Genomic DNA, 21,687 nt, shown 5'->3' on the forward strand with positions numbered 1-21,687 from the left:
AATGACAGGACATGGAATCCAGCTCCCACAGGCTCTCACACATTGGGGGAGCTAATGCCTACCCCTCCACACAGGGCCGGATCCCCGGGGCCTAACCACCTGGGGTGCTGGCGTGGTGACTCACCAGAACCATGCATTCCTGTCTACTAGCTGAAATTTTGTAAAGGACGTTTCCTCATCAACTATTTGCTTGTCCCAAGGCAAATTCTTTCTGAAGAAGTTTGGTTATTGAAAAGGACAGGGTAGAAACCTAGGACAGACTTCTGTTAAGACCCAGTAAATCCCAAGGCTCCCTGTAACTTAATCCTCTGTTATAGTCACTTATTCATTAAGGCACACTATGTGCTACTATCCAAGCTGGGTATTGGGAGGAAGCAGGGATTTTCAATATAATGTGACATATGTTCATGCTGAGGTAAAGTGCAGGAGGCCCCTAACCTGGAGCTGTCAGGGAAGAAGGGCTTTCCCAGGGAAATGGCAACCTGGCCCAGATGGCAGGTAAAGCAGTGGGAGGGAATTGGACTCAAGTTGAGGTAGATGTTTCAGGGAGCATGTTTAAAGGCCTCAAAGGGAAAGAAAGTGTAATACATTCTTGGGGGAGGCCTGGCCATCTCGGGGGTCTTAGACTACTCCAGTGTCTAAAACAAAGACACCTTTGCGGAAGACTGAAAAGAATGTAGATTAATACCTGAATGTTACTTGGTACCGTCTTGGGTAGAGAGTAAAGAAGTCAATAGAATTACTGCTTGGGGGCTTCCCTGGTGGTGCAGTGGTTAAGAATCTGCCTGCCAATGCAGGGGACATGGGTTCAAGCCCTGGTCCGGGAAGATCCCACATGCCATGGAGCAACTAAGCCTGTGCTCCACAACTACGGAGCCTGTGTTCTAAGGCCCACGAGCCACAACTACTGAGCCCACGTGCCACAACTACTGGAGCCCGCGCGCCTAGAGCCCACGCTCCGAAACAAGAGAAGCCACCGCAATGAGAAGTCTGCGCACCGCAGCAAAGAGTAGCCCCTGCTCACCGCAACTAGAGGAAAGCCCGCGTGCAGCAACGAAGACCCAACGCAGCCAAAAATAAATAAATAAAAATTAAAAAAGAATTATCTTAGAATTACTGCTTGGCTGCTGTCTCTTAGGTTCCTGAAACTTCCATCCCATTCCTCTTATAAACAACTAAAGGCTTACTGCAGAGAAAGGAGGCATCTCTGATTTGGGCAAGGTTCTAAAACACTGTCCAGGTGAGGAAACAAGAATGCCAGGGCCTAGTGTGTTGGGGTGGCTACCTTGATGTTCCCAGCCCTCCTGCCCCGTCGTGTTCCTGTCTTCCAGGTAGGAGGTGACACACCTAACCTCCTCAGAGCAGTGTGTTCAACTGATGGCACCATCTACGTCAGGGGCCTAAGGTATCTCCTGTGTGTGAGGGGGCGCATTACATTCTCCTGGGGGAGGTGGGTGAGATTTTAGGTTCATTAAAAGAGAGCACGAATTAAAAAACAGAAAAAAGTTTAGGAACACTGATTGACAGCTTCCTTCCTGTCAACTTTCCTTGTGACGACCACCTCCACAATCTTCAGGTTCTGTCTGGCCATAAAAGTGAGATTCTGGCACCCTTAGCATCGTGCTGTGATCCCTGGTATGAGCTAGTCATCAAAACCATCCCACACCCTGGTCCTCTTCAGGACTTTCCCGTGCAAGATACAGAGGGCCGGCAGAGGAGGAGTCATAGGCCCGGTGCCCCCAAAGACAAGGGGATCTCAGGAAAAGGTTCACCAGTTTATTTCTTAGTGAAATAATTTCCAAGAGCTCAGTGAGCAGCTCGCAGCAGTGGTGGGTAGCTAGAGACACGGCTCAATTCGTTTCAACGGCCTGAGTTTGGCTTTGGGAGGACAAGCTGCCGAGGGTCGGTGACTGAGAGAGCAGAGCGAAGCCGGGTCCCTCCAGAAGTGAGGGCGCAGGATGTGGAGTGGGGCTTTAGAAGGAGTGGACTTCAGAGCCAGATGTCAGAGCTGCAGTCGCCCCCAGGGTAGCGGAGCTCATGGGCCAGGGCTGGGCCGAGGGGCTCCTTCCCAAAGTCTACCAGGAAGTTGGGGTTCAACTTCAGCCCTCCCTTTACTGTGTCTACATCGATCTGCAGCATCACAGAGCCTTCCCTGGTAGAAACAGGAGGGAGAAGAAAGAGGTCAGAGGGGGCCCGTCCCCTTCCCCCAAGAATTAGGTAAGTGTGAGGGCAGGGAGAGGGGTTCCTGAGGAGGGCGCAGAGTCTGGAAGCAGAGCCAAGGAGTCTTCAGAAAGCCAAACCCCTCTGGGAGGGGAGGGCTGGGAGGGGAGCCCAGGCTGTCCACTTCTCACCTGATGAGATCAGGGTAAAACTGCTTGTCCCAGGCACTGTACAGCGACGTGGTGACGTACAGACGCTTCCCATCCAGGCTAAGCTGGATCATCTGAGGGCCTCCGGCCACTTGTTTCCCCTTGGGAAAACCAGGGGTCAGACCCCAGGGTTACATACAGATCCTAGGCGGGAATCAGTGGCACCACCCAAACCCCAAGGACATGCTCAGCCGCTGCCCAGCCCCCTCCCCCATACTTCTCCAGCACAGATCTGAGGGGCCCATGAGCACGTGGAGAGATCCTCACCTTGACCACCAGGGGCTCTGGCTGGGATTTTAGCTCCTGGTCCTCCAGCACCTGCACGGGGCCTCCCTTAACAATGCTGCCCCCGAGGAAGAGCTGGGTGGGGAGGTGCACAGCATAAAGGAGGACAGTGGTGGGAGGTTAGGACATTGCAGGAAGAGAGCCTCACTCCCTCACGTTCCCCGCGTCTAGCCACAATTCCCCGTGGTCCTGGCCTGAACCATCCCTCAGCCCCCATCTTTGCTTTTCCTGCACCTCCCTTATCATGCCCCAGCCAGTTCATACCCTCCACCTCATGCCCAGACTTCTACCTCCTCCCTCCTTTCCTCTCCATCCTGCTAGGACCCACCTGTCCCGTGAGGCGGGGCCTCTGCGGGTCAGAGATGTCATACTGCCGCAGATCCCCGTGCAGCCAGTTGCTGAAGTAGAGGAAGCGGTCGTCCAGGGACAGCAGGATGTCAGTGATCAGGCCTGGGTGGGGGGTTGCAGTTCAGAGGCACCTTAAGATTCTTGTTCCCCAGCCTGAGAATCAACCTTCTGATTCCCACATTCCCCTGAGCACTCACCTGGCATTTCAGGCAGCATCCAGCCCTTCACTTTCTTGGGGGGCACCTGGATCACCTTCTCCACTGACCAAGTACCTCCCTGCGTTGGGGTCAAGAGGCAGAGAGGTGAGCCTGTCAGAGCTGGGCAATGAGTGTCAGATCTGGGTCTCCCCAGGGCATACTGTCTACAGGGAGAGAGTAGATGCAGGGCCTTCTTGCCACTAGGGTCTAACCCCCATGCAGACCCCTTAAGGCAGGGATCATGCCTGCTTCACCACTGTATTCCCAGCACCTAACACAGTGCCTGACTCACTAAATATTTTTTGAATGAATGAATAAATAAATATAGCCAGTTAGGGCTCAGGGAGAAATTAGCCTAGGACTGAGAGGAGACAGGCAGGGCAGGTGGCCTTGTTTTTTATTCCTGGGAAGTCTGGGTTGGTGGAGCCAGGCAGAGGAGGCCTGGGTCACTCCTAGGGAGAAGGGAGCGTCACGGCTATGGAAGCTGGGCAGAGCGCTGACAGGACTGCCAGGAGGAGAGGGCTAGGGTGCACGTCACCTCATTCTTATAGAAGCGCTGTATGTTGGAGCTGAGGGCACAGCCCACGAAGCCCTGATCAGCGGCCGGGTTGTGCAGGAAGCGGACCTCCAGGGGGATGAGGCCGTCCTGTAGAGTCAGGGTCTGCACCATCTCATGGCGCTGCCAGTCCCACACATGTAAGTGGTTCCCATATAGCCCTGGGGTGGGGATGCGGCCGGAAGATGGAATCAGGATCAGGGCGGGAGGGCATGGGCCAAGGCTGGGGCACAGCACAGGGGAGAAGGTTGAAAGATGGGTTGGATTGTCAGAAGGACACTTGAGTAGTCAGAGCACTCAGCACATCCTGTATCATCACCCCAAGAGTCTGGGGTCCACAAGAGGGAAGTAAGAGGGCTGGAGAGTAGGGGTGTGGAATAGAGAGCAGGGGTTCGTGTGACCAGGCTCCTGCCAGCCCACGGGGAGTGGGGGATTCTCACCCGCCTCAACATCAGCGGGGTTGAAGCCATCTCGTAAGACGTTGGGAGCTGCCCATTCAGTGCTGACCATGACATTGTGTCGAGGCTGGTACCAGAAGTCATAGCCCATAGGTGCGGCACCTCCAGGCCGCTCCCACGTGCCCTTCACCTCAAACGTCTCTCCATCCAGCAGCACAAAACCCCCTGAGCAGGGAAGGAAGTAGGGTGGTAGGTAGAGTTGGTGGAGGTGCGACCCGCACCCAGCCCTCACCCCCAAGGCCTGTCCAAGAGGCTCCAAGCCCATTGCCTGGTGCCCCTCCTCTCACTGAGTTTGCCTGATCCTTAAATTCAGGAGCTGAATTTGGATACCTGTCCAAAGGGTCCCACCCAGAGGGCAGGGTAAGAAGTGGGGACTTACTCTGGTGCCCCTACCTCCCATCAAGTTCATCCCTCTTTCAGACCACAGGGTAAATTTTTCCTCCCTTGAGCCAAGATCTTCTGGGACTCTACACCCTGTGCTTCCTTTGCCTAGCCTCCTACTTTCAGGGTAGGGTTCCTGCCAGAGTCTAGACTCCATTCTGCTCACTCACTCCATTTTTTTTTAGAGAGAAAATTATATTTATCTGTAATTCCACATGAATGCCCACTATGTTTTTCCCCAGCTGAACATGTCATGACACCTTGCCACTTCTCTGCAAATGTAAATAGATGTCTACTCCTAAGTGTTCTTAAATCTAGGAATGTCATGCATCCCATCTCCTGGAAAAAGCACTTAAATAGAGTCTAACGCAGTAACCTTAACTGGATGACCTTAACTGATATCTCACTCCAAGCCCTTGGATGGGGAGTTCTGGTGAAATATGTAAGGCTGGGAGAGAAGCAGCACAGCATGGTGATTAGGACGTAGATTCTGGAGCCATGTTGCTGGGTTTGAGTTCCAGCTCTGTGACTTAACAGCTGGCTGACTTTGGGTAAATTACTTAGCCAGTCTGTGCCCCGGCTTCCTAATCTGTAACACAGGGATCACAGTAGCATCTATCTCATAGGTTGTGTCTGGCACATAGTAGACATTTTATGTGAAAGCTCTGATCATACCATAAATGAGAAAGTAGCTGTGACAATTGAGGATCTCAAGGACTGTGAGATTTGCTCATGAACTCAAGAAGGCCGATATTAAATGCACGTGTTTTCTGGGGCCATGTCTGTACTTGCTCACATTTCCCATGGCAGACAGTTCTGACTATAACTTGTAAGTGAATTCATCATTTAAGGTTCACCTTCATAAAAATAATGGAAACAACTGACGTTACTTGACTATAGTTTAAATATTGGATGAGATCCTGCCCTCTGGTTCTCCCTGGAAGGTCATTCCATCCCTCCCTCAGTTTGGGATCTGCTTCCCTCACAGATGTGCCTACAGTGCTGGCAGGTACCTTTGCCATTGCCCTTGGGGTCTCCCAAGGAACTGATCATCACGTCCCCACTGGCCAGGCAGTGGGTGGTGTGGAGGTAGCCCAGGTCACACTTGGCATGGATGTCCTTGGGCTCAACAACCTGGAGAGGGTAAGGAAAGGCATCAGAATCTTACAGGGCCAGGAGTCCCCACTCCTCACTCCTCCCCTCCCACACTTCTATCTACTGACCCTACCCTCTTTTCCTCTGAAACACAGACACAATTTTCCCCGCAGGAATATGGCAAAGACTGAGTCTGCAGCGCAGCAGGGGCGTCACAGAGACTGATAACTCCCCAGCAGAAAACATGGACTTCTCTCACCTTGCCTGTCTTGAGGGCACTCACAGCCCTTTGAGACCATAAGCTCCTCCCAGGCTGGGAGGATGCCAGTGTCAACTTTGTATCACCAGCGTCCAGCAGTGAGCGCCTGGCACAAAGAAGGCACTCAACAAAGTGTTGAAAGGAAGGATCAGAGGCTCCCGCCTAAGGAAAGCCCTGGGCTCCTAACTGGCTGGGGCAGAAATGGCTCCTTCTCCAGCTCGGAGTGAAAAACGAGAGCCTCCTTCCTCCCCTGTGGTGCCCCTGGGTGATGATGACCCAGCACACCTGGTAACTCTCCTCCAAAGTCTAGCCCCACTCGCTGCTGTTGAGCCCCAACCCTGCACAAGAGCTGGAGGGAGCTGCTTTAGGGGCGGCTTCCTTGCCCACAGGCTGCCCTGGGTGGTGGGCACATTAGGGGCCCAGAGCTGGCTAGGGCAGAAGACGTGCCTTGTGCAGCCTCGGAGCGTGGGGCTCGGTGCCCACGTCCACCACATAAATTCGGGAGGAGATGAGACTGGGCAGCAGCAGCTTGGTGCGCGACTTGGTGCTGTCCCCGAAGCAGCTGCTGCAGGTGTTCCATCCTGAGTGATGCAGCTCGTCCTTCAGGTGGGGCATGGGCAGCCGGTGGATGACCTAGGATAGGAGAGTGGGCAGGGGTGGTGCTCACCCAGACCACACCTCTGCGCGCTTACGGAGAAGGGGCCCTCTGGACCCATTTCATCCTGGTAGCACAGCACAGACTTCATTTTCAGCACTGCCCTTGCCCATGGGTGGGGGGGTGCCCTTGTGTAGTGAACAGCCTGAACAACCATACCCAGGGAGGGTGAAGAAAGATGGAGCAGGGAAAGGGCACTGCCAGGGCCAGGGCTAGAGGAGGGGTCTGAGGGTCCTCTGGTGCCCAAGCCCCACCTCACCTGGCAGTACTGGGGAGACTTGGGGTCAACGTCCACAGTGGCCAGATAATCCGGGGCCTCAGTGTTCGTGTTTCGGTAGATACAGGGCAGGTAGACAATCTCCTCCCTGGGTCCTAGAGGGTAGAAAGCAGGTGGTGGGGTGGGCAGGGTGGAGACGAGGGCTGGGGCAAGGCAGGGTGTGTGTCAGCAGTGGAATCGGTAGCAGGCACTGGCTTGCCTACTCCTGGGGGTGCTGGCTCTCAGTCTTCCCACACTTACCTTTCATGGCCTCCAGAGGTGAAGGGTAGCCAGGTCCACACTTCCCACATTTCGTAGCTGTGGAAACAATGGGGCATGCTGGCTGCACCGCGCTCTGGAGGATGAAGGCTCCCTCCTCACATGCTGCAACCCGAGCCCCCCAAACCCCCGGCTGCCACTGGCCAAGGCAGAGGCACTGTCTCAGGTCCCCTCCAGACCCTCAAAACCCTGATGAGTACGTGGGTATGGCGGGAAGAGCTGCAGAGCTATGACCTGAAGGTGCACAGACCCTTGAGCAGGACCCAGGGGAGGCAGGAGAAGGGTGAGTGCAGGGGAGGCGGTGTGGTGCAGTGGTTATGACATTGACTTGGGTCCCAATCCCAGCTGGTCACTGACTAGCCACGGGAGCTTAGGCAAATCACCTAACCCCCCTGGCCTCAGTTTCCACATCATCTGTAAGAAGAAGGTAATAAGAAGACCACAAAGGGCTTTTATGAGAAAGAAACAAGAAGCTGCAGACAAGTGTACAGCTTTGTACTTGCCTGGTAGGAGCCCATAAACCCTGGCTGCTCTTAAGGAATAGCCATCAGGGAGTGACGGTGGTGCCTGTTCAGCTCCTTTCACTGAAAGGTATCTAAACCAGGAGCTGGAACACTTGCTGCTTCCCTCCCCTCTGGGTCCTGACCCCAGGCTGCTGGCCAGAGCCTGGGTTATATAACCAAGGGTCTGGTAAGGGATAGGAGGCTGAAGTTCAAGGCTGCAGGACGGATACTAACTGAATGTCCTTAGACCAGTTTCTACCCGTGGGTGGGCCCCATCCACTTACTTTATCTGTAAAGCAAGTTGTTTGGCCCAACCCTGGAAAGCTCAGAGGCCCACCCACCAGAGCTGTAGGAAGTGGCCCTCCTTGTCCCCTGAAGTCTGGCAAGAGAAGCCAGTACGTGGATGTATGGGACCAAAGTCAGGAACCATAGTCAGTCGCTGAGAAGGAGGGCTGCCACCAGGCATTAAGCATCAGGATTTGGGGCCTAACTGGGAGGAAAGGCTGAGGAATAAACAGAGGGAGCTGTAGGCCAAAAGAAATCCTGGAGTGGAGTTCACAGGACTTGACACTGCCTCCCTGCCTGGTCCCATGGCCAGTCCGGCTACTGCCCCAGAATCGAGCCTCCACTGGTGTCTGGGCTCAGGCACTCAGCCAGGGAGCCAGGTCCCCCTACTTGCAGCAGCCAAGTGACTTAGGAGGCTGAGAGGCAGCAACAGCATTTTTGAGTCCAGAAGCGTGGTGTCAAGGTCCAGGTGTGACATCTACTCTCTCTATTTTCTCCCCTTTGTTCACCTAAAAGGGGTAATAATATCTTACCTTCTTCTCTAAGTGGCTATGAAGGCCAAATAAGACAAAGTATTCAGAAGTACTTTTATTAAGTGAGAGGTGTTGTATAAATATGGGTAGCGCTGTGCCAGAAATCCCAGGCAGTGCCTGCTGCCCAGAGAGAGGGCTGGGGCTGGGATGGGACACGGTGAGGTCCAGTCCAAAGGAATTAAGGAGACTTGTCCTGCTATACAACCAAGCTGTGTCAGGGCTTGGTACAGGAGGTGAGGCGGAGGGGAAGGAGATTCAAAACTCCGAGACATCAAGACAGAGATGCAAAATCTGCAAAACCAGAGACTGAGAGAGAAGTAAAGGTATGAAAGAGGTGTGTGAAGGAGGTACTGCCCCTCAGCACCATCTCCCCGTCCCAGACCCTAACTGCCGCATCCCGCACAGCATTTCTGAGAGTCAGGGTCAGGCCCTGCGTGCCACTCGGGCCACACTGAGCAACAGTCCTCTTTCTGGGGGAACATTCCCCCTGTCTTAAGCATCTCAAGCAAGATCTCTGAACACCTTTGGGTTTGAGATGAGCCCAGGGAAAGCTCATTGGGTTTTCCCAAGGCCAGGCTGGTTTGTTGGGCATTCTGCCAGAAAAGACCCAGATCCACAGGGGGCAAGGACCTCAGTACTCCCAGCCAGACGCAGACTCTTCCTCAGCCTGACATCCAGGAGTCCATGGATGGGGGAGTTGGAGAACTTGGCGGACTGAGAGGGTGGGACGCACTGAAACAGCCCCTCTCCCACCTCGAGAGAGGGAGGCTCCCTGATTTCCCTCCCAAAGTGATTGGTGGGGCAGGGTAGCTAAAGAGCAACCTGGTCACAGAGGCCTGGGTTCCCTACTCCCTGCAGTAAGAAGTTGGCTTAGGGCTGAAATCAGGGCTGTCTGTCTCCTATGGTAACAGACAGAGAGATAGAGCTCCTCCTAAGTACCTCTATCCTTATTTTCTCAGCTGCAGAAAGGCTCCCTGGCCGCAGGCTGCAGCTGGGGAGCGGCGGGGTGGGGGGAAGTCCAAAGTCACCCTTCCCAGCAGTCCCTCTGCCTTTCTTCCCAGACGCCTCCAGCACTTCGGCTAAGCTGGGAAATGCATGGGTGGGGGTGGGGCGGGGCCGGTGGAGCGGAGCCTGGCGCTCCCTCTCCTAACCAGCTCCCCCTCCAGGTTTTCTGTCACTTTCTGCGGGGCGGGCCATTGGTGGTCAGCGACGGTTGTCAGAAGCCCCCCTCCTTACCCATACTGCTTGCTGGTGCGCTTTGCTCCCGACGGGTCTGCCAGGAGTGGGCAGAGACGGAGGGCTGTGCTGGTGTCCGAGGCAGGCTATGCGGGGAAGGGGCAAAGGGACGGAATTTATACCACCAACTGGGGGTGGGCGGGGAAGGGGGAGGGCCCGGCCGCCGCCCGGAGTGGATGATGGATAGCTCCCGGGCAGGGCGCTCTCAAATGGCTTGGGCGGCCGTGTTTGAGTTATTGGCTGTGTGCTTGTATGTGTGTACAAGTGTGTGTACGCAGGCGCCTGTGCATGTGCAGATATATGCTGTGCCTGCGCACGTTTCTCTTCAGTGGAGTGGGTGCCTGGGCATGTGCGTTTGTGTGTGCTTGCTCCTGTGTACCTGGGTGTTTCCTGTGTGTGTACTTTTATGCATGTGCCTGCACGAGTGTGTATCTGTGTCTGTGTGCCTGTGTGAGGGTGCTTGTGTGTAAAAACCTGTGCTTGTGTATGTATGTGTGCCTGTGCACGTCGGTGTGTTCCTGAGTGCATGCCTGCCAGAATATTTATGCCTGTGAGGGCATGTGCATGTGTGCCTGTGTGCGTGTGTGTGTGTGTGTGTGTGTGTGTTTGCGTGAGCGTGTATGTGCCAAGTTCCTGGGTCTCTAAATGCTCATCTCTGTACTTGGACCTGTCTCTTGGCATTTAGGGGCACCAAGGGCTGTGGGCTCATTTGCTCCTGCATCCACAGCCAGGGTCAGCCCTCTCCTAAGACTGCCTTCTTATTCCAGACAACCATGTTCCCCAAGGACTGCTCACCCATGTCTTCCTGCCAGGGCAGGGTCATGTGTCCAGGTTCCACTTTCTCCAGACCCATCCTTTTGAGCTTTGAAGTGGAAGGAAAGTTGGCAGTGCCATTATTACCCTCTACTACCCTTATAAACCTCAGAAGGTGAAAGTGCAGTGCCTCCCCCTCTTCTCCCAGCCTGGTGCCTCAGTCCCTAGCTGACCCTGACAAGCCATAAAACTCAGGTTCTCCATCTATCCAGGAAAGAGTCCTCCACCTGGAGGATTCCATGACTGCTGAGCCTGCTCATATAGTGTCCCAGCCTCTCAGGCAAATGACAGCTACTTGCTGAAGAGCTGAGTCAGGGTTGAGGCCTGATCCCTTTAACTTTCTCTGGGGCTGCCGTCATCCAGGAAGCGAGGGTTTAGAGAGCTGGACAAGGGGACCCACACAAATTGCTCTCCATCTTGAAGCCGAGGGTCCCCTTTTTCCTCAAAGTTGGCCACCTGACCAGGGTAACCCCTGCCCCACTCTTCTAGGAGCCTGCTGGCTCTGGTCCACAGAAGCCACTTTCATCTCCTTGGATGAAAGCTCTGGGGTGGAGTTTTTATTGGATAGTGAAAGGAACAAACTTTGAGCTTGAGATCGCCTGTAGAAAAGAGCCACGAGGTTTCCAAACCAGAGTGGAGGGTAGGAGAGCAAACCTGGGCTTCAGTGTGATGGGTTTCTGTCCTCCTGGTCCCCATGAATGAGGGATCATTTGCCCACAAAGGAAGATGCCCTGTGGCTGCCCAGGGCAGGGGTCCTCCCTTATCCCCTCATCCCCAGTGTCACTCAACCCCTCCTGGCTCTTTCCTTCTTCTACACCCTCGCCATTGTACTGTCAGCCAGGCAGCTATCAGAGTGAGCCTCGTGGGTGCAGCTGCCCCACAGGGGTGGCCCCTGAGGGCTGCTTCTTTGCCTGTCTCCAATCACCCTACCTAATCCCTCTGGCCCTCCTCCTCCTGAGGTCTCCATCCTACCTCCTCTCTACTCTTCTGCTTTTTGGCTTCAGGTAGCCCAACATGCAAGATCTGAAAGAGAAAGAAACCCCATCCCTACCGTCTTATCAAAAGTTCTTAAGTCCAGGGCTTCCCTGTTGGTGCAGCGGTTGGGAATCCGCCTGCCAATGCGGGGGACACGGGTTCGATCCCTGGTCCGGGAAGATCCCACATGCTGCAGAGCAACTAAGCCTGGGCGCTACAGCTGCTGAGCCTGCGCTCTGGGGCCCGCAGGCCACAGCTACTGAGCCTATGCACCACAGCTGCTGAAGCCTGCACGCCTGGATGCTCCGCGGCAGGAGAGGCCAGCGCAATGAGAAGCCCATCGACACAACTAGAGAAAGCCTGCACGCAGCAACAAAGACTCAATGCAGCCAAAAATAAATTAAAAAAAAAAAAAAAGTTCTTAAGTCCAAAGAAGTTGTTATTTCAGAGCTGTTCCAGACTCTGTCACTGACTGCAAGTTCTTTCATGCCCTGTGGCTCTGATCTGGCAGGTCTCTGCAGCTCCTTTTTGGCACCCCTAACCTCCTGCTGTGGCTTTCTTCCAGAATTCTTACTCCAGAGCCTGCAGGGTGCTTGGGGAAAGCTGTCCCAATCCAGGCTGCAGGTGGAGGGAGTCCAGGGTCAGGGTTCAGGCTGATGACTGAGAAGCGTCCATGGTATACTTGCTTCTTTTGACATGAACAGGGCTTGGGCTTCCACCGTGAATGGCACCCCCATCAGCATGGGGTCTCCTGAGCATCCCTAATGCTGCTTCTCAGGAATTTCAGGGCTGCCCTTCCCTAGCCAGAGGCCAACTAGAGTTGGGCGAGTTGGACTTCAGCTCAGATCTGCTAACCAGGGAGGCCCTGCATGGTGCCCCGACGCCGGGCATCCCCCAGCCTGAAGCAAGGTGCTTGGGAAGGCTGGCGGGGTGGGTGTGGCCCACGTTCCTTCTGTTCCTTTCAAGCCCTAGAGAAACACAGTAACTATTAGAGGCAATAGGCTATCAAGTTGACAGTTGGACAGCCAGGCGATTATGTAACTGCTGCCTGAACTTTGGCTGGGCCTTCGCAAACAGGAAATGGGTTCTCATGGCCACGGTGGGTCCTGGAGCCTCAGCTGCACAGGGAGGGCGCAGGGCGCTTACGGTTCTCCCCTTTTCTTCCACCCTCAGCCTCTTTAAACAGGCCCTGAGATCACTGATGGGGAAATGGGGAAGTGAGGGAAACCCAGCAAAGGGAAAGTAGAGGAGATGATGAAGTCAGAGTCTCTAAGAATAACTTGATGTGTCAAAAAAAAAAAAAAAGAAAGAGAGAAAGAAAAAAAAAAACCTTGGTGTTCTTCATCTCTAGCAAAACAAAAATGACAGGGAAGCAGTAAGTCTGCTCCAGAGTGATAATGGGGAGAAAGGAAAATTAACTTGTGAAACCACCTCCCGTGCACTAGCCCTTGCCTGCAGCACCCAGTCTTGTAAGTAAAGCAGCCTCCTTTCACTCACGAAGAAACTGAGGCTCAGAGAGGCCCAAGGCTTCTGACAGATGGCAGAGCAGGATTTCTACCCAGGTCCGCCTGACTCTGGAGCTCACAGCTTTTCTAATCAATCCTTGGCGTTTTTGCGTTTTGTTTTGCTTAGTTTGGTTTCAGGAGGAGGAGGGTGGGGAGCAGAAGAACAGAAGGAATGTGGAAAGCTCTGATGTTTTGTTTCTTGGAAACCTCAGAACAGAGAGACTTTTTCTCGGAAAGGGGGAGAGGAGTGAGGAAGCAGATGTCTACAGCTTGGAGCTGTGCGGTCTTGGTAGGGGGAGTGGTGGAGACCCCTCCTGTGCTCTGGGAAAGACTGGGAGCATATACATCTAAGTAGCAGCCGTGGTTACCTCTGGAGAGATGTGATGGAAGGAAGGTGATGATTTTCCATTTTTTCATTATATGCTTCTGGATTTTAAAAGATAAAAAGCATGGGGAGTTCCCTGGTGGTCCAGTGGTTAGGACTCTGTGCTTTCACTGTGGTGGCCCAGGGTTCAAGCCCTGATCAGGGAACTAAGGTCCCACAAGTTGTGTGGTATGGCCAAAAAAAAAAAAGCATATATTACTTCTGTAACCAAACCCCAAATAAAGGTATTAAAACAAAACAAAACATATATATATTGAGAGAGAGAGAGAGAGAGAAGGAAAGAAAGAAAGGAAGGAAGGAAAGAAAGAAGGAAGGAAGGAAGGAAGGAAGAGAGGAAGAAAAGAAAACAGGATGGAAGATCAGTGCAGTGCAGTCAGGGCCACAGTGGGAGCCCATGCTAGGGAGAAGGACTGGCCCTGGGCCCTTCACCCAGCAGCTGTCCCACCAACCTCTCTGCCCTCTCCTTTGAAGACACACATGTGCATGGTCATTCATTCATTCAATCTCCACAAACATTTCTGGAGCCCTGTTTTGGTAGACAAAATGGTGAACAAGACAAAGTTTCTGCCATCAAAGAGATGACATTCTAAGGGAGACAGCCAATAATCAAGTAAATGTATAAATAAATAAGATTGTTTCATATAAGTGCTAAGAAGGAAGGAAGATAGTGCAAGGGTGACCGAGAGTACAACATTCGAAAGGGTTGTCTGGTATATACAGGTACAGGTTTGTGTGCAAACGAACAGCATAAACAAACTAAGAACCCAGGAACACACAAACGTATACAAAAACGCCTGTAGCACATAAGGTAGCAGCCTGTGGCGGCCTGAAGCAGAACTGGCTGGACAAATTGAAGTTTTGGCCTGCTCAGGATTTCTGAGCCCTGGGCTGCTCATTTCTCCTTGTTTTAATAGACCAACTCCATGCCCTCAGAGGAAGAGAGTAGCGTTTACTGAGAACCAGTTACCAGGCGTCACTGGTGTCAGGCTGGGCACTGCACTCTAGCAAGCAAATGGCTCAGGCACGGCCCACAGTACACCTGGAGAGGCAAGTAGCTTTTTTCTTCATCTCACCTTAAGGAAACAAAGTTTTACTAATTCATCCAGCTGCCCACGCTCATCTCACAGCACCTCCCCATCTCTGAACAGCGCTGAATTCAGAGCCTGTTGCTCAGAGCAGCAACGAAGTTCAGAGAAGAGAAATAAAGAAAAAACAACAATGCCCTCTGCCAGGGCTTTCCACAAAGGGTATAATTTGAGAGAGCTTCCTCCCCACCTCGAATCCACTCAGAAATATCCTCCCTTCTGGCCTGCTGCTGATGCCTGAAACTTCACCACCAGCAGTTTATGTCTTTCTGTTATGTGATGGCCTCTTCTCACCTCTGAGCTGCAGGGATTACCCCTGGGGTGTTAAGCCGCTAGGATTTTAGCAGTGTGGTCAGATGCATGCCTCCCAGTGGGCAGTGCTGAGGAGTGGCTACTGGTCTACCGGCAAGAGCAAGGGAGATGCTAAAGAGGGGAAAGAAAGTGCTTTAAAAGCAACCGTTACCTTAACTATTTTATCCCTATCTCTTGATAGAGAAGACAAGAATAGAAAGTGAGATAGAGAGATCTCTCTCTCTCTCATTCTGGAAAATTTCAATAAATACAAAAGTAGAGTGAATAGTATAACGAACCCACAGGTACAGCATACACCTTCAATAAAGATCAGCTCATAACCCATCTTGTTTCAACTATACCTCCAAGCCTCCCTCTACCTTGGATTTTTTTTGCAGCAAACTCTAGACATTATATTATTTCTTGAATTAATATTTCAGTATGCATCCCTTCAAGATAAGAATTCTTTTTTAAAAACCACAATACCATAATCACAGCTAAACAAATTAATATATCTTTACTATTATCAAATATTAAATCAGTGTTCAAATTTCCCCCATTGTCTCGTAAGTTTTCGTTTTACAGCTTATTTGCATCAAGATCTAGATGGTACATAACTGTCCATTGACTTTCTCAATAAATCTCTTAGCAGCTTCCTGGGTGGCACAGTGGTTGAGAATCCACCTGCCAATGCAGGGGACACAGGTTCGAGCCTGGTCCGGGAAGATCCCACACGCTGCAGAGCAACTAAGTCCATGCACCACAACTACTGAGCTCACGTGCCACAACTACTGAAGCCCGCGAGCCTAGAGCCTGTGCTCTGCAACAAGAGAAGCCACCGCAATGAGAAGCCCGTGCACCACAACAAAGAGTAGCCCCTGCTCGCCGCAACTAGAGAAAGCCCCCATGCAGCAATGAAGACCCAACGCAGCCAAAAATAAATAAATAAAATACATTTTTAAAATGCTTAAAAAAATAAATCTCTTAAATCTTTATAACCTAATCTCTTTAACCTCTGCCTACTGAAGACTTGATTTTCTGTTTAAATGAAGAGTCTGACTAGAACAGCTATTATGTGTCTTGTAATACATCTAATCTACAAGAAGAAAAGGTGAAGTGGGTTTGAAAACCAGTTATGTAGTCTAGAAAAGGTAACGTTGGTTACAGGGACACAGGTGAAAGTTTGCCATCACACTCCGCCCTCCCCTACAGCCTTCCTCCCATGCCAGGACTGGCTCCAGAAGAGCTGAGACAAGAGCCATAAAGCCATTGCTTTAATGCAATCATCTCCACCTTTACAGAGGCCCACTTGGCTGGCACACTTTCAGTTAAGAGCCTGGGAAGAAAGAATTGCATCATTCTTGGTTAATGGCCCAAATTAAGCCATCAACCCCCCTAATCAAGCCTTCATTTTGGACACGTTACAGTACTGTAAATAAAATATCCAAAGGAAAATAAAAGCCCTTCCATTTGAGGCTGGAAGGACCTTTGGTCCCTGGAGTCATATTCCTGAGTCACAGTTTCTCTACGAAGACTCAGGGCAGGCAGGAACAAATCCTCTCCTTCCCTTGGGAGCCCAGGGCCTCTGCTTTCTCACCTTGGCACCAAGATGCTGACTGGGAAGAAAGTAGGGGATACTTCTCCCAGTGCCCCAGAAAGACAGGAGTCCCAAGGTTTGAGGAGACGTCCTCAGTTCTACTTGGAATCAGAGGGAGGCCCGGGAAAACGTCTCCATGCATATCCTGGATTCTCTGTCTTCCATACACCATATCTAACCTGCTGTTTCCACTAGGATCTCCCCAAGGTCACAGCCATGTGTAGAAATACTAATAATTGCTATTTGGGAAATGAATACTGTGAGAGTTCCTGTCTTAGCTTGTCAAAAGTCAACCAAAGTTTAAAAGGCAAAGTTTAAACTGGAAAACAATGATTGCTCTCAAGATCCAAAATCTCCAACAAATCAATTGGAAAAAGACGGTGCAACAGAAAAATGTGCCAAGAATATGAAAATGAAAGATAAATGGCTTTATAAACATAAAAAGAGTTACCCAATCTCATTAGTAATCAGAGAAATGCTTGTTAAAACCACAATATGACATGATTTTCAAAAATAAAAAGACTGATAATATTCAGGGTTGGAAGGAGTGTGGGGAAAAGGTCATGCTTGTATTTTATTGGCAAAAGTATAAAATGGTGAACATTTTAAGAAGGCAATTTAGCAATACCTAGCAACATTTTAAAGGGAAATCCATTTTAATGATCTACTCTGTGGAAAGACAAGTATGCAATATAGACAAGGACACAAATATGTGAATAGAATGTTCATTGCAACATTGTTTGTAATAGCAAGAAGTTGGAAACAATCAGTAGGGGAAATGGTTAAATACATTATGTAACATCGATAATATGGAACACCAAGCAGTCATAATGTACAGTTTTGTATATACTGATATGGAAGGATATCCAAGGAATATGGTCAAGGGGTAAAAAACAAAAAATAGTATAATCTCATTTAATTAAAACTATATATTAAATTAAACCATTTAATTAATTGTCTAAATTAATTTAATTTATATTAAACTAGTTTAAAGTATATATGTTTAACTTATATCTATGTATATTTATATGTTCATAAAAAAGGATTTGTAGAGATAAATCATCCTTTATTATACCAAACATACCAAATGTAACTGACAGTGGTTACCTCTGAGGACTTGGATTACAGGGAGCAATTTTTATTTTTCACATTATATATCAATCACGGTTTTTAATTTTTTAAAATAAATTTATGTATGTATTTATTTATTTTTGGCTGCATTGGGTCTTCGTTTCTGCGTGCAGGCTTTCTCTAGTTGTGGCGAGCGGGGGCCACTCTTCATTGTGGTGCGTGGGCTTCTCGTTGCGGTGGCTCCTCTTGTTGTGGAGCACAGGCTCTAGGCGTGCGGGCTTCAGTAGTTGTGGCACGTGGGCTCAGTAGTTGTGGTTCGCGGGCTTAGTTGCTCCGCGGCATGTGGGATCTTCCCGAACCAGGGCTTGAACTCCAGTCCCCAGCACTGGCAGGCGGATTCTCAACCACTGTGCCACCAAGGAAGTCCCTATTTTAATTTTTTTAATTAAATTTTTTTTATTTGGCTGCATCACACAGCTTGTGGGATCTTAGTTTCCCGACCAGGAATTGAACCTGCACCCTTGGCAGTGAAAGTGCCAAGTCCTAACCACTGGACTGCCAGTTATGGAGTTTTAAAAGTTTTATAGTAAGCTTGAAATACATACATAATTTAAAAATTGAAATAATGAAAGAATACAATAACACAGTTTCTTATTAGAAGAGCAAAACTTTTAAAGGTTAAAATCCAGTATTGGTGAGACAGGAGGAAAAGGGCGTGCTCATTCAGGATTGGTGAGAGTACCAGTTGGTGCCTTATTAACAAAATGCAATTTGTCACTACCTATCAAAAGTTAAGGGCTTCCCTGGTGGCGCAGTGGTTGAGAGTTCGCCTGCCGATGCAGGGGACACGGGTTCGTGCCCCGGTCCGGGAAGATCCCACATGCTGGGAAGCGGCTGGGCCCGTGAGCCATGGCCGCTGAGCCTGCGCGTCCGGAGCCTGTGCTCCACAACGGGAGAGGCCACAACAGTGGGAGGCCCGCGTACCAAAAACAAAAAAAAAAAAAAAAAAAAAAAAAAAAAAAAAGTTAAACTGTGTGTACCGTTTTACCTAGGAATTCCACTTTCAGGATGTAGTCTAGAGACATACCTGGACAAATAGGCAAGACACAGGTAATAATGATAATAACAACAACAGCCATCACTTATTAAATGCTTAATAAGCCCTTGGTGCTGTTTTAAGGACTTAAAGACAAAGAAAGAGACATGAACCACATGCCTCATATAAAAGCTTACCTGTGCCAGGTACTTCTCTAAGCTCTTTACATGCTCTGTGTGTGTTTTATTTATTTATTTTAAAAAATTTATTTATTTGGGGCTGCATTGGGTCTTCGTGGCTGTGTGTGGGATTCTCACTGAGGTAGCTTCTCTTTGTTGCTGAGCACCGGCTCTAGGTGCACGGGCTTCAGTAGTTGTGGCTCAGGGACTCAGTTGCTCCACGGCATGTGGGATCTTCCCGGACCAGGGCTTGAACCCGTGTCCCCTGCATTGGTAGGTGAATTCTTAACCACTGTGCCACCAGAGAAGCCCTGCTCTGTGCGTTTAATCCTCACAACAACCCTGTGAAATGAGCACTCTCATGTCCACTTGACAGATAAGGGAGTTACACATACCAAAGGGAAGTAACTTGACAAAGTCATACGGCTAGTGAGCGGCAGAGCCCAGGAAGTGAACCCAGGCAGTTGGCGTTAGACTCTGTGCCTGTGACTCCTACACTATAATAATGTAGTAAATCATATAATCTTCATAGCTCCTTGGGATAGGTTGTTTTTGTGTTTTATTGTTTGGGTCTGGCCAGCACATACATCTCTTTTTAAGTTTGGTGGGAGACAGAACCCACCAACCACTTCAGGAACCAAAAGGCCAGATACTCACTGTCCCAGGTCCCCTTGCACCTGGGAGCAAGCATGTGACTCGGTCTTGGACAGCCAGCTGTGCCGAAGGAGGACCATGGCACAGAGAAATAGGGACAGTGGGGAGTGTGCTTTGGTTGATGCTGGGGGCACGCAAGTGTTTGGGTAGATAGCATGCTACAGAAGCTCCTAGAGTCCCATGATGCTGGTGGTACCAGGGCTGCACTTGAAATTTGAGAGGCAGAAACAGCGTTCTGAGAATGGGGTCTCAGACAAGGAAAGGCTCTCCGGCTGCTCCTGGCTGCAGTTCAGGCACATCTGTCACTGGGGTGTTATGACTCAGGGGATCCAGTGGTGCTTGACATACTGGGGTGATCTTAGAGACTGTGGCAAGCAAGTCCCAGAAGGAGAGTCCCCAGGGTGGCACAAAGCGGTGGTGAGGTCCAGCCAACTTCAGCAAGTAACAGTTCTTCTCTTGATAAATAGCTTCTTGTGAGTTTCTGGATCCCAGTAGAAACCAAACATAGGGCCAAGCCCCTTATGAACTGAGGATTATCTGATCCACCCAGCCCAGGGTCTCACAAGCCCTGGTGCTTCTCGTCTTCAAATAGAGCTGGCTGGAGCCTGATAGTACCCTGAAGGCAGAAAGGAGCCACAGAATGCCCTGGTGTGCCTTCTAGCTTGCCATATCTTGCTAAATAACCTCTCCTCCCTCAGTCCACTCCAGTGGCTTCAGGAGAAGTTAGGCATGAAGACACTGGAAACAAAAAAAAAATTCCAGGGGACTTCCCTGGTGGTCCAGTGGTTAAGAATCTGACTTCCGATGCAGGGGACACGGGTTCAATCCCTGGTCGGGGAGTTAAGATCCCACATGCTGCGGGGCAACTAAGCCCGTGCGCCGCAACTACTGAGCCTGTGGCTCTAGAGCTCGAGCGCCATAACTAGAGAGAAGCCTGCGTGCCACAACGAAGATGCTGTGTGCCGCAACTATGACCCAATGCAGCCAAATAAATAAATAAATATTACAAAAAAAAAATTCCAGCTTGGATTGCAGGAGACTGGCTCTGCACCATACACCATCACCAGCCAGAAGTGGCTTATTATTAAGAGATTAACAGCAAGAATTCTAAATAGATAAACAAGGTACTACTGTATAGCACAGGGAACTGTATTCAATATCTTGTAATAACCTATAATGGAAAAGAATATATATATATGTATATATTTATTTATTTATTTGTATGTAAAACTGAATCACTTTGTTGTATACCTGAAACTAACACAACGTTGTAAATTAACTATACTTCAATTTTTTAAAATGGTTAAAAAAACCCACCACAGTTAAAAAAAAAAGATTAATAGCAAGAATTCTAGAACCAGACCGCCTGTATTTGAATTCTGGTTCCACTAGTTCCTAGCTATATGAATTTGGGCAACTGTTTTTTTTTGTTTTGTTTTTTTGCGGTACGTGCGCTTCTCACTGTTGTGGCCTCTCCTGTTGCGGAGCACAGGCTCCGGATGCGCAGGCTTAGCGGCCATAGCTCACGGGCCCAGCTGCTCTGCGGCATGTCGGATCTTCCCGGACGGGGGCGCGAACCCGTGTCCCGTGCATCGGCAGGTGGACTCTCAACCACTGCGCCACCAGGGAAGCCCTGGGCAAGTGTTTTAATCCCTCTGAACCTCTGTTTCCTTATCTGTAAAAGAGAGATAATAAAAATACCTAACCTCATAGGTTGCTTTAAAAATTAAATAACTTAATGTATGTAAAACTCTTTGAATAGTATATGCACTAAGTGTTCCTGTTATTATTGTGGTAACAAAGCGCTTCTGAGAAAAAGTTCTAGAGACCTATTGCACAACAACGTGAATATACTTAACACTATTGAACTGTACATTTAAAAATGATTAAGACAGTAAATTTAATGTTATAGGTTTTTTACCACAATTTAAAAATGTTTTAACCCTTAGGAAAGCAGAAGTTTTTAACATGGAATTTTTTTTTTGATGGAGCTTTATTTATTTATTTATTCATTTATTTATTTTGGCTGAGCCACGTGGCTTGCGGGATCTTATTTCCCTGACTAAGGATGGGACCCGGATCCCCAGCAGTGGAAGTGCGGAGACAACCACCAACCGCCAAGGAATTCCCCGGAATTTTATAAGATATTTACTTTCAAATCTAGAGACTCAGTGGTCCTTTTCTTAAATTGTACATAATTAACAAATGCCTCTTCATTGAAAAAAAATAATAAAGCCCTTCTGAGAGATGATCCTGGAAGTTAATGGAGAAAGAAAATCCTCCAATGGGTAAAATTTCAAGTAGAATACATCATTGGCTTTTTTGGGAGAAGACACAGAGGATCTATACTGATTCATGTGCAAGGTCAGTGATTTGGCTGGGTGGACAAACTTAGATGGAA

The 21,687-nt window shown here is 49.8% G+C and overlaps 1 protein-coding gene across 1 annotated transcript; it reads right to left on the reverse strand.

Moving 5' to 3' along the window:
* Positions 1 to 1,761: 1,761 nt before the first annotated feature.
* On the reverse strand, positions 1,762 to 9,772 carry SELENBP1 (selenium binding protein 1). The gene is made up of 12 exons (XM_032639504.1): positions 9,696 to 9,772; positions 7,121 to 7,177; positions 6,863 to 6,975; positions 6,396 to 6,581; positions 5,608 to 5,728; positions 4,196 to 4,378; positions 3,738 to 3,916; positions 3,200 to 3,278; positions 2,983 to 3,104; positions 2,637 to 2,729; positions 2,352 to 2,470; positions 1,762 to 2,152 (listed from the first exon to the last, which is right to left on the reverse strand). Exons 1-12 carry the CDS (start codon positions 9,697 to 9,699, stop codon positions 1,990 to 1,992), a joined length of 1,419 nt encoding a protein of 472 aa, XP_032495395.1. The 5' UTR covers positions 9,700 to 9,772; the 3' UTR covers positions 1,762 to 1,989.
* Between the last annotated feature and the right edge of the window lie 11,915 nt (positions 9,773 to 21,687).

This window comes from Phocoena sinus, chromosome 1, assembly GCF_008692025.1.
Source record: "Phocoena sinus isolate mPhoSin1 chromosome 1, mPhoSin1.pri, whole genome shotgun sequence".
NCBI classification, from domain to species: Eukaryota; Metazoa; Chordata; class Mammalia; order Artiodactyla; family Phocoenidae; genus Phocoena; species Phocoena sinus.